At 48.0% G+C, this 15,417-nt stretch overlaps 2 protein-coding genes and 1 non-coding gene across 7 annotated transcripts in view; 2 read left to right on the top strand and 1 right to left on the bottom strand.

Moving 5' to 3' along the window:
* Window positions 1-436: 436 nt before the first annotated feature.
* Window positions 437-15,057, bottom strand: CINP (cyclin dependent kinase 2 interacting protein). The gene is made up of 5 exons (XM_067725005.1): window positions 14,945-15,057; window positions 11,489-11,657; window positions 8,102-8,231; window positions 2,329-2,458; window positions 437-1,406 (listed from the first exon to the last, which is right to left on the bottom strand). Exons 1-5 carry the CDS (start codon window positions 14,949-14,951, stop codon window positions 1,204-1,206), a joined length of 639 nt encoding a protein of 212 aa, XP_067581106.1. The 5' UTR covers window positions 14,952-15,057; the 3' UTR covers window positions 437-1,203.
* On the top strand, window positions 8,976-9,091 carry LOC137207919 (U5 spliceosomal RNA). Its single transcript, XR_010935371.1, has one exon. It is a non-coding gene; the product is annotated as a U5 spliceosomal RNA (small nuclear RNA).
* The window catches only part of TECPR2 (tectonin beta-propeller repeat containing 2), a 95,997-nt gene continuing 95,628 nt past the window's right edge, over window positions 15,049-15,417 (top strand). For all 5 annotated transcript variants that reach the window (XM_067724684.1, XM_067724451.1, XM_067724741.1 and 2 more), the window contains exon 1: window positions 15,049-15,205. The gene's annotated coding sequence lies outside the window, so the exon portion shown is untranslated. The remainder of the gene's footprint in view (window positions 15,206-15,417) is intronic.

The following is a 15,417-nucleotide window of genomic DNA, read 5'->3' as shown; positions in this document are numbered from 1 at the left end:
ATTTTGGGAGTATTTTCTTTCTTTGCCTGGGATGCTAGAAGTTCAGTTTCATGAGGCTACAACCTGTATCACACAGCATGAAGTTTCTTAGATTTCTGTTTCTGGGGAGCAATGGCAGGACTGACCCTGGATATCTGGTTGCAAATATTGCCAAACTATAGGATTTATGCCCAGAGAATGACATGGAAGACACTTCACTTGGCCTGTCGCAGCCTCAGTACAAAAATAGGGGTAATGTTTTGGTAGCCAGTTTTCATTTCCATGATGCTGGTCTTTGCTCAGTGACTCTACGGTACTTTAAAGGTTAGTTGTGATTACAAAACTAATACGGTCCCACAGTTTAAACAATACGCAAAAATATTAAACCAGGGATTTTCTAAGTAAATGTAATCTATGTAAAATACACCTAATTTACAAAAACAAGATCACTTAGTCATTCTGTTGAGGAATTCATTTATTTCGGGCAGAAGTCTTCATAGTGACAAATTCACAGTAGGTGCAGATGACGCTGAGTGGTGGACGGCAGGCAGCAGCGATAACCGCAGAGAGCTGGTGAAATGATCAGGTCTGGAAGATCCTAAGGTCAGTGGGTGGCTGAGCCAGAGCACAGGTGAGATCCCAGGTTGCGACAGGGGCCGTGACCCCGGGGTGCAGCAGGGGCCGTGATTGGGGTGAGGCAGGGGCCATGATCCCGGGGTGCGGCAGGGGCGTGATCCCGGGGTGCGGCAGGGGCCGTGACCCTGGCGTAAGGCAGGGGCCGTGATCCCGGGGTGCGGCAGGGGCCGTGATCCCGGGGTGCGGCAGGGGCCGTGACCCCGGCATAAGGCAGGGGCCGTGATTGGGGTGAGGCAGGGGCCATGATCCCGGGGTGTGGCAGGGGCGTGATCCCGGGGTGCGGCAGGGGCCGTGATTGGGGTGAGGCAGGGGCGTGATCCCGGGGTGCGGCAGGGGCCGTGACCCCGGCATAAGGCAGGGGCCGTGATTGGGGTGAGGCAGGGGCCGTGATCCCGGGGTGTGGCAGGGGCCGTGATCCCGGGGTGCGGCAGGGGCCGTGACCCCGGCGTAAGGCAGGGGCCGTGATCCCGGGGTGCGGCAGGGGCGTGATCAGGGTGCGGCACAGGGCCCACCCGAAAGACCGTCCGCCGTGGGAGCTGCAGAAGCTGAGGTCCAGAGCCCGGAGGAGCGCGGAGCCGCACTGGGAGGTCACAGCGCTCGGTGCCCGGTTTCAAGCAGCATGCTTTCCAGAAGCAGCCTGCTGTCGCCCTCCACGTAGGGCTGGTGCAGCCACATGGACAGGTAGCTCAGGGCCAGGTCACGGTCGGCCGTGTGCGCCAGGTGCTCCACGACGGTGCGCTTCAGGCGGAGCTCCCGGCCGTACATGTCAGAGAGCTTGCGGGAGACCTCGTCTGAAAGGAACGCGAGCCGTCCTTGAACAGTGGCATTCAAGGGGGTACCCTTGACTAGGGACGACCTGCCACTTTTTTTTTTGGCCACACCGCACAGCTTGCGGGACCTTAATTCCCAGACCAGGGATGGAACCCGCACCCTCTGAAGTGAAAGCACTGAGTCTTAACCACTGGACAGCCAGGGACTTTGCAAAGCTCCTCCTTAAAAGCTAGAGTCAGCGACAGCACAAGAGGAAGAAGGGCTCCAGCCAGTGCAGATTAGAATCAGATAACATGGTAAATAAGTGTCATGAAATTAAAAAGTACCTGTTACCTTTCCACTCGACTCTTAGGAACTGGCAATCATTATACATAGCAGATTGACCTCAAACTGACAATGTTCAATAAACACGTTACGTGAGGTGATTTTCTCCCTTATTTAAGCCTCAAAGCAACATCAAATAGCTTAGTCCTTCTTTTAAACTAATAAAGCAAAAACACAGCCCTTACCTCACAGCTTAGTTATGTAATGGAGTTTGTTTTCCCAGCGGTCCTCTTCCATGGGGTGGGCTGAAGTGACCCCCACCCCCCCGCCATGTACTTTTTAAATAAAACAAAGCAAAACCCACCCTTCTTGAAAAACAAAAACGCGATTTCTGCCTCTACAGAGGAGGCAGAGTGCATTCTACCCGTTGGCCTCAAAGGGCTAATAATGGCAACTTGCTTCATGGGTCTCTAATTACAGTTAATATTCTTTGCTGATTAGCGGGTAATTAAAGGCAAGAAGAAACACTCCTCTAGGATGTCCTCATCTCCTTCCTTCCCAATGGATCCTCTTCAATTGAATTTCAAAGCCTGTCAGCTTCTTAGAGGGCCAGATCTAAATGACACCAAATGCTCTCCTAACCTACCCTTGAAAATCAACGCAGGAAGAACTACTTACAAAAGTAGGCTGTGGGCCACGTGTGGAACAGGGGGGGCCGTTTTCTCTCCTCCCCATAATGGTAATCTTCTAGTTCACAAATCCCCTTGGTAGTGGAAGACAGCTTTTCCATTTTCATCTGTATTTTGGTCTGAAAAGATATTAATTTAGAATATGAGATTATTATTTGAAATCCTCTCTTAGATTCAATAACTCTAAGATTTCAAAGCTAAGAAGTGTAAGTCTGCTGAGATTGTAAGTCCAGTGATCAACAACATTAACTCCATGTGCAGCAAATTTCCAGGGAGAAGGAGACTGACAGTTGCTACGATTTCACTAATTTGGAGGACTTCAGTAATAAAGCCCACATCTCCAGTGCTGGAGAAGAGGAAGCTTGCTGGGTCCCGCTTCATTAAGTTTTCCGAACATCACTAATTTTTTAGCACCAAAGACCTGGAGGGGTGGCAAGGCAGGCTCTCGCTTTTATGGAATGAGAGGAGAAGGGGCATTAAATGAGCTCATTTCTGACTCTTTTTTAAAAAATTAATTAATTAATTAATCTTTGGCTGCACTGGGTCTTCGTGGCTGCGCGTGGGGGCTACTCTTCATTGCCGTGCGCGGACTGCTCATTGCAGTTGCTTCTCTTGTTGTGGAGCACGGGCTCTAGGTGCACCGGCTCTGTAGTTGTGGCTCGCGGGCTCTACAGCGCAGGCTCAGTAGTTGTGGCTCACGGGCTTAGTTGCTCCGTGGCATGTGGGATCTTCCTGGACACCAGGGATCAAACCCGTGTCCCCTGCCTTGGCAGGCGGATTCTTAACCACTGCACCAACCAGGGAAGTCCCTCATTTCTGACTCTTATGAACTGCCTTTGAGTTTAATGCCAAAAGCTCGGCCTCTGTGCACCAGTGTCGAGTCAAATCTTGGAGACAGAGTTTTGGGTGAAGCAGAAAAGAATAGCTTTATTGCTTTGCCAGGCAAAGGGGGACACAGCGGGCTCCTGCCCTGAAAAACTATGTGTCCCCAACCCGGGAGGATCTGATGAGGGGTTTTATAGCAACAGTTCAAGGGTGGGGTTGCTGATAAGATTCGAGTGTGTGTGGGGCCTGCACTCCTTTAATCTGGTCTCACCAATGGTCCTCTCCTAATCTTTTTTTTTTTTTCCCTCCGGTACGCGGGCCTCTCACTGTTGTGGCCTCTCCTGTTGCGGAGCACAGGCTCCGGACGCGCAGGCTCAGTGGCCATGGCTCACGGGCCCAGCCGCTCCGCGGCATGTGGGATTTTCCCGGACCAGGGCATGAACCCACGTCCCCTGCATTGGCAGGCGGACTCTCAACCACTGCGCCACCAGGGAAGCCCCTCTCCTAATCTTGATGAGCTTCTCGGGTCCCTTTAATCTCGCCTCAGGTGGTTTCTTGGCTGCTCTTGCTTTGCTCAGCAACTGTCTGAACCTGCCCTTTGGAACTCAGGGAAGGTCATGGAGGCTGGAGTCTTGTCTACAAACAAGAAACGGGGGACGGAAAGGCTTCCGTGCCCAGGAGCCCCACAGGGTCCTGCTCTGTTTCCAGTTTACTGAAACCTCTTTGAGGCTTGTTTCCTTGTTTATAAAATGGTAATAACGAAAGGCAGCCCTACACACTTCACACAGGAAGGAAGTGGTGAGGACGTGACGTGGACGGTGCCTCAGCGTACGCCAGGCTCTGTGCTGCGGCACAAAGTGGCTGCTTCCACGGGGTGTCGGGGGACTAAGTTAGTACTTGTGGAGCACCTGGTCAGAGCTACGTAAGGGTTTGTTAAGTAAAACAAATGGGTGAAGTAACAGAGATTCCAGATATCAGTAGCATGGGTCTACTAAGACCACAAGTCTAGGTCCTAAGTATGGAGTTAGCTTTATGTACCCAGGGGGTATAAGCAAAGATATATAAATCGTCAAAATCTTAATTCCTTGCACTTAGTCCTTCAACCACCCTCCAATTACATCTGAAGAGGCGTGCACTAAATTTAGCGAACATTAATTTTTAAAGGACTAGACTCCTTTTCCCAAATCTTTCCAGGTTCGATATGTCACTTGACCCAACCCCAAGAGGCAGGACTCATCATTTCCGTACCACAGGTGGGAAAATTCTCTAGGTTGCTGAGCTAGGGAAGCACGAGGCCAGGACTTGATAACACGCTTTCCGACCCCAAGTCTCTTGACACCCAATCCTGAGCTCTCTCCTCTGTCCTGCAGCAGCTCCACCTAATGCTAAGAAAAGCTGATAAAGGTCAGGAGAGCCAAGAAGATCCTGGAGGCTTGACACCACCGGGCCAGAGGTGCCAGCCGCATTCTGGGGCTCATTCATCAATGACGATACCAAAGTCTCACGCACGTGCAGCCCTAAAGTGACAGCAGCTGGACACGCTCTCAGCTCCACGTCCCCTCCCAAAGCCAACAGCCCACGCCTCGAGATGTTCGTCCAACTTAGGGACAAGGGTGCCTCCACCCTCTACCAATTTCAGATTCAAGACAAAGTCAAGTTCGGGAAACCATTCTCTCTAAAGGATGGAGGAAAATAGGAAAAATAATATCAGTATCCTTAAGGATCAACATTGGTTTTGAACCTAAGAATGTGAACTAATTCTCAAATCACTTTATTTTACTTTATATTTTGGCCGCGCTGTACGGCTTGCGGGATCTTAGTTCCCTGACCAGGGATCGAACCCAGACCCCCGGCAGTGAAAGTGCAGAGTCTTAACCACTGGACTGCCAGGGAAGTCCCTCAAACCACTTTAAAATAGAATAAATTCACTGGAGCAGAACTTTGGGGCCTGACAACTAGCACCCGTGGTCAGCCCAGGCTTTGTCTGAAGACCTTGGGAACGCAGGTCACTATGGGCACGCAGTCACCTAAAACCTTGCAGCCACTTTCAGCTGCCCTGCCAGGCCACACCCCCTCACCCTGGACCCGTGCTGTGGGTAGAGGGACCAGGGCCAGGACGTGTCACCTGTTACTGCTCAGTCCATCAAGCCACTGGCTGGATGTTCTGGACCTTGACTCTACCTCCTAACATCCTCCCAGGCCGTCCCTCCTCCGTGCGGGTCAGCGGGACTGAGGAAGGGGTCCCGTGGTACCAGACAGCCACTTAAGAATGGGGAGAGCCAAGGATGGCCAAGTAAAACCAGTCAGTCATTCCTGACATGCCTGAAATGGAAGGCAAAATACCTCTTCCCCCTCGTCCCGCGCAGGCGCTCTTCCCTAACGAGGTGTGCATAGGTACAGAGTTATAAATGAGGACTTGTGAACTAAAGAAAGCCAAATGGCATTTAGAAACAAAATCCTTCCCAGGGTTTTCACATTTTATAAAAGTCACATTAGTATATGTCAAAAGTGTTTCTCATTTTAACCCAGTTTGGGGATTCTGTGAAATTTTTTTTTTTTTTTTTGCGGTACGCGGGCCTTTCACTGTTGTGGCCTCTCCCGTTGCAGAGCACAGGCTCCGGACGCACAGGCTCCAGACGCGCAGGCTCAGCGGCCATGGCTCACGGGCCCAGCCGCTCCGCGTCATGTGGGATCCTCCCGGACTGGGGCACGAACCCGTGTCCCCTGCAACGGCAGGCACACTCTCAACCACTGTGCCACCGGGGAAGCCCTCTGTGAAGTGTTTTATGCCAGAAAGGAAGATGGAAGGTCAAGGATGAAGAGGTTCTGGTGGGAGTGTTGCCACATCTAACAACAAATGACCGAGCCCAGCATCGTGTGTTTAACTTTGTTGGCTATTTAAAGTATTTCAGTATACACAGGGAACTATATTCAATATCCCGTAACAAACCATAATGGAAAAGGATATGAGAAAGAATATGTATTTATATGTCTAACTGAATCACTTTGCTGTGCACCAGAAACACAACATTGGAAATCAACTATACTTCAGTGAAACAACAACAACAAAAACTGACAATTAAAAGCTAAGTGTGGGACTTCCCTGGTGGCGCAGTTGTTAAGAATCTGCCTGCCAATGCAGGGGACATGGGTTCGAGCCCTGGTCCAGAAAGATCCCACATGCCATGGAGCAACTAAGCCCATGTGCCACAACTATTGAGCCTGCGCTCTAGAGCCCACGAGCCACAACTACTGAAGCCCACGCGCCTAGAGCCCGTGCTCTGCAACAAGAGAAGCCACTGCAATGAGAGGCCCACGCACCACAAGGAAGAGTAGCCCCCACTCGCCGCAACTAGAGAAAGCCTGTGCGCAGCAACAAAGACCCAAAGCAGCCAAAAATAAATAAATTAATTAATTTTAAAAAAAGCTAAGTGTGACCAGGAAATAAATAAATAAAATATTTCAATATAGGAACTTAGCCATTCAGTTTCTTCTCTTTCAAACAATATGTGTGCCCATGCTTGGTCCAAACAAAACCACTTGCCATAATCAAATGGGTTAATTTGGGGAAAAAACATACATGTGGTCAGTTTTCAATTGGGTCATTCTGGAAATTTCGATTGATTACTCTGCCTGTGTTAATTCTCTACTGGTCCAGAAGTCTAGGTCTAGAACTCAACTACTGGAGGCACAGCTGTGAACCTGGAGATAAAACAAAGAAAACACCAAGCTCACACACCTTATCCTCCAGCCTTCCCGTGAGTGGGGCTTAAAACAAAGTGACTGATGACCCAGGCCTGTCTTGTTCCTGCCTGAGCACCAGGTGGAGAGCCTGGGCAGGGGGGGCAAGTGTTCCTTATCACAGCACAACCCACAGGCAGCATCACAAAACAGACGGGACAACTACAAAAACCTAATCATTTATTTAGAGGAGACAAATAGCCCCATACAGGGCAAGATATCTTGAAGACAATATTGCATTTCAAGCAAACAAAAGGCTAAATCACCAAAATGTTCTCAATGCACTATTTATTTTTCTCATTTTAATGTTTCAGAAACCATTACATCTTACAATGGATGTGATGTTTAAAAGGGCAGTGCTTCTTTCCTGAAAAGCTCTTAAACCTATCGTCTGCCTCATAATACGTGGAACCCTAACTTTGAATAAGTGGTATCTTGAAGAAATACAATTATATTTGACATATTCTGTTTAAAAAGGCAAGGAAGCATGTAAAACATTAGAAACATTTCCATCAAGAAAGGTTAAACTATACAGACTTTCTATGTTTGTGGGAAGCTTTAGTTAGTTAGTTCAAAGATGTGCAAAACCTTATCCCTGTGTCTGGTTGAGATGAGGTGTTTCGTGCACATGTGGTGGCCAGCATGGTGGGTACTGACATCCAGACTTTAAACAAACATATAAGAGCATCTCTTATGTGCGAGATCAAGGCTCACAGGCCCAAGGCAGCTCAAAGCCTATTTCTGTGTGTCCCTTGAGCTAAGAATGGGTTTTACATTTTTAAGTGGTTGAAAAAAAAATATCAAAAGCAGAATATTTTGTGACACGTGAAAATTATCTGAAATGCAAAGTTCAGCATCCATAAATAGAGTTTTATGGGAACACAGCCGCACCCACTCGCCTCTGTACTGTCGATGAGTAGAGGTGAGAGTGCCTGCCGGGTCCCCAAAGCCTGACACACTTCCTGTGGAGCCTGGGAGTGGGTGAAATTGCCCTGGCAACATGCAGAACCAAAAGAACCAAGGTCTAGGACAGCCTCTTGGGAAACAAGATTTATGGGACACGTAGAGCGAGAGAGACAAATGGAGGAGGTTGAGGAAGGAAAAACGAAAGCTTGGTGAAGGAAAGCACGACCAACCACGTGGAATGCTGCACAGTGCTTGTGCACACGCGACACCCGAGGATCCCTGCACCTTACCAAAGCATCCAGGGTGGTCTGCAGCCCCTCGCACAGCATCTCGAGCTCCCTGCTGTATTCTGGGTGCTCCTTTTCTGCATTTTCATCAGAAGCCAGGCTGCTGCTCTCTAATCCTATCGTGTCTTTGCTCCTGGACAAGATGGAAAAGAGTGGGAACAAAATACACTCCACAGGCTCGCTTCATTTCGTTGTGATGAACCCTCGAAAACTCAATATCCATGTACTTAGGTCATCATCGACTTTTTCCATTGGCGTTGTTTCACGTCATCACATTTACATGTTATTTACATATACAACGAATATGTCCATCCGCTACTCAATTCTGCCCTAGAACAAGTCAATTCAATCCAGCCCTGTGGCATCCTAAGGGGGTAAGACACGGATCATTTCCTCAGAGTCCACCAGCTAGGAATGCGTTTTGTAAACGGAAGGCTGTGACCCACAGCACCTGAAATAAATCTAGCGGGGCCACAATCAACAATTAAGGAACAAAATTAGGGACTTCCCTGGTGGTTCAGTGGTTAAAACTCTGCACTTCCACTGCAGGGGACATGGGTTGGATCCCTGGTTGGGGAACTAAGATCCCACATGCCGTGCAGCATGGCCAAAAAAAAAGAAATTTAAGGAAAAAAATTAAACATTAGAATAGAAAATATCAGAGAGCATCTTATGCAGTAAGGTAAGAACTGTTTCATAGAACTTGCTAAGCAGGAAAAGGCGGCAGAGGGCCAACGTGTGTGATATGTTTGAAAGAACTGGAAAGAGCCAGGGACCCAGGCCAGAAAGTTAAGACTCTAGACTCTGGCCAGTAGACAAAGATATACAAATATATAATTACAACTTTGAGAAATTAAAACTACACATATATAGATCCATACTCATGCTTCTCTTCAGATCATATAAATCTTTCGCATTTTGCTAAAGATTCTCGTGGGTAGGAACAAGCTTGAGTCTTGCTTAAATTTTTTGAGGCCTTGCATAAGCAAAGCTGATTAAAAAAACCAAAAACATATATATAGGAAAGTGCAAGAACAGTAAAGCAAATCTTCCAATTAGAATTGGCAACTGTCAACAGTTTTTTTCCATAACCCCTTTCTTTTTTTTTTAACATCTTTATTGGAGTAATTGCTTTACAATGGTGTGTTAGTTTCTGCTTTACAACAAAGTGAATCAGTTATACATATACATATGTTCCCATATCTCTTCCCTCTTGCGTCTCCCTCCCTCCCACCCTCCCTATCCCACCCCTCTAGGTGGTCACAAACCACCTAGCTGATCTCCCTGTGCCATGCAGCTGCTTCCCACTAGCTATCCACCCTACGTTTGGTAGTGTATATATGTCCATGCCACTCTCTTACTTTATCACAGCTTACCCTTCCCCCTCCCCATATCCTCAAGTCCATGCTCTAGTAGGTCTGTGTCTTTATTCCCGTCCTACCCCTAGGCTCTTCATGACATTTTTTTTCCCTTAGATTCCATGTATGTGTTAGCATACGGTATTTGTCTTTCTCTTTCTGACTTACTTCACTCTGTATGAGTCTCTAGGTCCATCCACCTCACTACAATTAACTCAATTTCGTTTCTTTTTATGGCTGAGTAATATTCCATTGTATATATGTGCCACATCTTCTTTATCCATTCATCTGTTGATGGACACTTAGGTTGCTTCCATGTCCTGGCTATTGTAAATAGAGCTGCAGTGAACATTGTGGTACATGACTCTTTTTGAATTATGGTTTTCTCAGGGTATATGCCCAGTAGTGGGATTGCTGGGTCGTATGGTAGTTCTATTTGTAGTTTTTTAAGGAACCTCCATACTGTTCTCCATAGTGGCTGTATCAATTTACATTCCTGCCAACAGTGCAAGAGGGTTCCCTTTTCTCCACACCTTCTCCAGCATTTATTGTTTCTAGATTTTTTGATGATGGCCATTCTGACCGGTGTGAGATGATATCTCATTGTAGTTTTGATTTGCATTTCTCTAATGATTGATGATGTTGAGCATCCTTTCATGTGTTTGTTGGCCATCTGTACTCCTTTGTCTTTTTAGAAGAACTTGCTAAGGGAAAACATGCTCTTGTGTGTCTCCTCTGCTCTGAATACCCCTCTCTACTTCCGACACCTGGTCATCAAAGGGAGGGGGGCGCCTCTCCACACCAAGCAATTCTCAGGTTCTCCAGACACCAGCTGGGTGTCTTACAGTGTAATGCAATCCTGATGCTATCTATCAGAGACAGCATCAGATCCCACAGGTTAAGGGCTCTGTCCCACAAGACTGCCCCCGTCTTAACTTCAGACACCAATCACAAGTTCAGGTTGTTACCTGTGCTTAGGACGGACCAGCTGTCAATTGGAAGTTCCCACGACCCCCTCCTTGGGTTCAATTAATTTGCTAGACCAGCTCACAGGACTCAGGAAAACAGTTTACTTTCTGGACTACTGGTTTATTACAGAGGATATTAAAGGAGACCAATATCCTTTATTCGTGTCCTTTATTCATATACCTGTAGACAAGAGGTACTCAAGGCAAGGTCTGGAAGGTTGAGCAAAGGAGCTCCTGTCCCTGAGGAGTCTGGGGTACATTTCCCTTCAGGCACATGGAAGCGTTCTGGTTCCCCAACCCAGAAGCTCTCCAAACCCCCGTCCTTTTAGGTTTTTACGGAGGCTTCGTTATGAAGGCATGATTGATTAAATGATTGGCCATCGGTGATTAATTCAACTTCTAGCCCTTCTCACCTCCCTAGAGGTGAGGTAAGGGGGTGGGGCTGATAGTGCCAACTCTAGTCACGTGGTTACTGCCTCCCTCCTTAGGGTTTTCCAGAAGCCCCCTCATTAACACGAACTCAGGTGTGGTAGAAAGGGGTTTGTTATGGTAACAAGAGACTCCTTTCCCCTTTACCACTCTGGAGCTAGTCCAGGAACTGGAGAACAAAAGAAAAAATCTCAGCCTAACTAAAGATTCTCCCACTGCTCATGTCCCTAAGGAAATTATAAGGGTTTTAAGAGCCGTGTGTCAGGAAGGGACAAAGACGAAACATATATTTTTTTTTACTATAAATCATAATACCACAGAAATAAAATGCAGCATTATGAAGTGATACTTCTTCCTAGAAGATACCAGTGTCATGAATTGAGTCTGTATCCTTCTAATCCGTTTTTATAATTTTATATACAGATGTAACCATGGACAATTTATAGTATAATTTTGCATTTAAAATGTACACACACAGTTCATAGTTGCATGCATTATTTTATCACTTGCTTTTTCGCTTTATATAATTTATCCATGTTCCTAGAGACTACCCTTCCCATTCTAAAAGACTGCCATGAAATTTCTGCCCAATCATTAAGGGTGAAGCACACAGAGCACACTTTGTAGGTACTTACAATAAACTGATTTTCAGGTTGGCAATATTATTTGCAGTAGCAAAACCTCCATCATTGAGGGTTTCCCATTTCAGGATTAAATTATGCCAATCAGCTGCATTGTCCTTAATTTTCCTTGCACTGACAGATAAGACAGGTTTTCTGGGCGTTGCACTTCCAAGAGTCTTTGCTGATAGGGAGCAAAAGAAACATAATATTATGAAATTCATGATCACGGTTGGGGGGAAAACCCAAACTGTTCTAATTTGCAATCGTAAAACTATCGGCAACACTACATCCACTGAACAAAACACGTAGTGTTAATGAAGACATGTGGATGAATGTGAAAGTCGCTGCAACAAGACAAAACAGAATTGTTTTTACGTTTTTAGGTCTCACCAGATATACAAATCCTCTCGAAGCTTAACGGCTCCACAAAGTTTTACCCCGAACACTCTGACCACTTTCAAAGGTTGGGAAGGAGGTGGAACTGTGACTTTCCGCCGCGAGGCTCCGATGCCCCTGCCTTACCGCGCCCGTTCTCCAGTCTCTGGAACTTTGATACCTGACGTTTGCTCAGAGCTTTGTGGGTCACCAGAGCTCACCACTCCAACACACTGACAAGCTGAACCCCGGAGATGCGGTGATGATCTCCACGCTAGGAATGCAGGAGGAGGTCCAAAGTCCTTCAGGACCCGGCTACTTCTCTGCCTCAACACTCACCTCAACCCCGACCTTGAAGCCCCTCGATCTCTAGCTAAAGTCAACTACTGGCAGCTCTTGAAAAGTCCTTTGCATGTGCAGTTCTCTCTGCTAGAAAGCTCTTTCCTTCCTCGGGCTAACGCTGCCCATACCCCAGGATTCACCCAGATCCCAGCTCCTGTGGGAAGCAACACCCAGACCACTCAGGCTGTTTGGGCCCTCCCAGCCCTCCTATGCCCTCTCTTCTTCTCTACTCAGAATCCTTCAAAGGCGTCTCATGGCCCACAGGATAAGGTCCAAATTCTGAGAGAGGCCCCTTAAGGAATCCAGGACGCACAATGGCAGTATAGTTTGGAGTCTAGACTCTGAAGACCAGAATGACTGGGTTTGAATCCCAGCTCTGTCACTGCCAGTTGTACAATCTTGGGTTAAGTTAGTTAACCTCTCAGAGCCTCAAAGTGCCTATCTGTAAAATGGGGATAAAATATATCTACTACAAAGAGTTGATGTGAAGATCAGATAATATATATGAAGCTAGGAGTTCCTTGGCAGTTCAGTGGTTAGGACTCCACGCTTCCACTGCAGGGGGAGCGGGTTCGATCCTTGGTCGGGAAACTAAGATCCCACACGCCACACAGCGCGGCCAAAAAAATCCCCAAATAAAACATATACATATGTGTAAAGCTGTGAGGGTGTGAGGGCCTGGCACATGGCAAGTATCCAGCATAGGATGTATTACCACAAGGGCCTCTCCAACGTGTTTTTCCCACTGCCACCAAGCAGTAAATTCAATTCTGACGCTATCTATCTGGAGACAGCATCAGATTCCACAAGTTAATGACTCAGTCCTGTTAAGACTCCTCCCCCGCCTCCACTTTAGACACCTGTCTCAAGTCCAGGTTGTCACCTGTGCTCCTGACCTACCAGCTATAGGTCGGAGGTTCCAAAGACCCCCCCTCCCTAGGGTTTGATTAATTTGCTAGAGTGGCTCACAGAAAACTCAGGAAAACATTTTACTTACTAGATTACTAGAAAGAGCCAGATGGAAGAGATGCATAGGGTAACGTACGTGGGCAGGGGTACAGAGCTGACAAGCTCTCTCCAAGTGCCACTCTCCCTGCGTCTCCACCTGTTCACCAACCTGGAAGCTCTCACAACCCTTTGCTTTTGTTTTTTTATGGAGGCTTCATTACATGGGCAGGATTGATTAAATGACTGACCATTGGTGACTGATTTAACCTCCAGCCTCTCTTGCCTTGTTGGAGATGGGGCTTTGGTGGGGTGGGACTGAAAGTTCCAACTCTCTAATCACATGGTTGGTTCCCCTGACAACCAGCCCCCATCCTTACGTTACCTAGGAGCTCCTCTTTTAAATATCATATTGATTTTTCATTCACTCTTTACTTATACAACTAACCAATATTCGCCAAGTGCCTACATTATGCCAGCTGTGGGGGCTGAAGTGACTAAATTAGATAGACCAGGACCATTTTCATTGAACTTACTTTCCAAAGATGAGGTGGATAACAGACAATTAGATGATCGTCAGTTTAGATCATAAGTGCCACAAAATAAAACAGGGTCTTGTGTTAGCGTGAACCCCTGAGACGTTGTCATTTAGGCTGAAACCTGAATGATGAGAAGTCAACAGCAGAGGCCCTAAGGTGAGAATGAGCTTGGTGAGTGTGAAGAAAGAACAAGACCAGTGTGGCTAGAATGAAATGGAGAGAGAGGAGACAGTCAGACAGCTAGAAACTTATAGTCCAAGATAATAAGTTTGGATTTATTCCAAGTCAATGGAAAGCAAACAGTAAGCTTTGAGTTGGGAAGTGACATGATCTGATGTAGGTTTTTAGAAAGTCACTTCCACAAAGAAGTCCTCCTAGATCCACAGGTTGGGTAAGGACTCACTGCACTATATATCTGGAACACGCTGTACTTCATTCAGCTTCATTCATGACACTCACCAGTGTAGTGTATTTGCATGTTTAATGTCTAGTACATTCCTTGATAGACTGTTAAGTTCCACCAGAGTAGGAACTAAGACTGTCTTGGTCCCTCTCATAATCTCAGCACGTAGTAGGTGCTGACTAGAATGTGTTAAACGGAAGAAAAGCTCTTACCACCTGTACTATAATCTTCTAAGGGTTTCCCTCCGCCAGTAGGGGCTCCTTGCGGGCGAGGACCACGTGTGATTCATCGTGTCTGACCCATACCCAGCACATATTTAGGAACCAAAACCAATATTCTGACTTCAAGAAACTCACAGTCTAGCTGGGAAAGAGATCAGCTATCAATCACAGGGCAGGGCAGTAGCATAGTGACTACGTTACCTATCCCCTCCGAGCCTCGACTCCCCACCTGTTGACGTTACTTCATGGGATCGCTGTGCGCCTCAAACGAGCTGATCCACTGAAAGTACTTAGAACACGACTTGGCGCACAGTGAGTGCTCGCTGAATGATAGCTTTTATTACAAGCAGAAAGCTCTGTAGCCGGGAATTCTGAGGGGAGTTCAGGGAAAGTGCTCCGCTGGTGCTAACTTATAACGACAATTACAATTTGAGTGTCAGGATCTGCTAACACTCCTTTGCATCATCTCGTTCTACACATGAAAAAATCGAGGCTCGGCAAAACTGACTCCCGGGCTGACCGCAGAGCCTGATCGGGGCCAGCGGGCTGGGCTGGGGCAAGGGACGGACCGCCATTCAGCCCGAAGATCAAACTATAACAATGGTACCCTCCCTGCCTGGGGGAGCTTGCCCTTCTCACGCACCTTCCATGCTGGCTGCAGAGATCCCAGGAAAGAGACCCGGAGCCCCGCCCACGCACGCCGGAAGTCCTATACGTCACTTCCGTCCCGCCCACCGCCTCCTGAGGCTCTGCCGCTCTAGCCGCCCGCGGAGCCAGCTGCCGCTCGTCGGTGCCGGCCCCGTTGCCCAGGGAACGGGTTCCCGGCAGTCCCCGCGGCTCGGAGTTCATCCCCGCCTCCTCCGGCCCGGCCGGGCCGAAGAGTCCGGAGGGGCTGCAGCGGGAGGTGAGTCCCGCGACGCCGCCCGCGACGCCGCCCGCCCCACCGCCCGGCCCCGCGCCCCTCCCTCGGCCTTCCCGCCGCCGCTCACGCAGCCCCTGGGCCACTCTCCCTCGCCTCAGGGTCTCATTGCCCATTTCCCTCCCTTTCCCGGACTCCGTCTCGCCCGTGCCGGACCGCCGAGGCCGAATGCCATGGCACACGAAGCGCCGGGCTCC

Source organism: Pseudorca crassidens, chromosome 1, assembly GCF_039906515.1.
Source record: "Pseudorca crassidens isolate mPseCra1 chromosome 1, mPseCra1.hap1, whole genome shotgun sequence".
NCBI classification, from domain to species: domain Eukaryota; kingdom Metazoa; phylum Chordata; class Mammalia; order Artiodactyla; family Delphinidae; genus Pseudorca; species Pseudorca crassidens.
Note: the sequence above shows the minus strand (reverse complement) of the source record. Positions and strands in the feature narration are given on the sequence as shown.

Excerpts from the sequence above, each read along its gene's own strand:
- CINP (XM_067725005.1), bottom strand. Across the intron at positions 8,232-11,488 it reads AACCTGAAAATCAGTTTATT|GAGCAAAGACACGATAGGAT; the intron begins GTAAGTACCTAC and ends CATCTTGTCCAG. Across the intron at positions 1,407-2,328 it reads GTGGCCCACAGCCTACTTTT|ACGAGGTCTCCCGCAAGCTC; the intron begins GTAAGTAGTTCT and ends CGTTCCTTTCAG.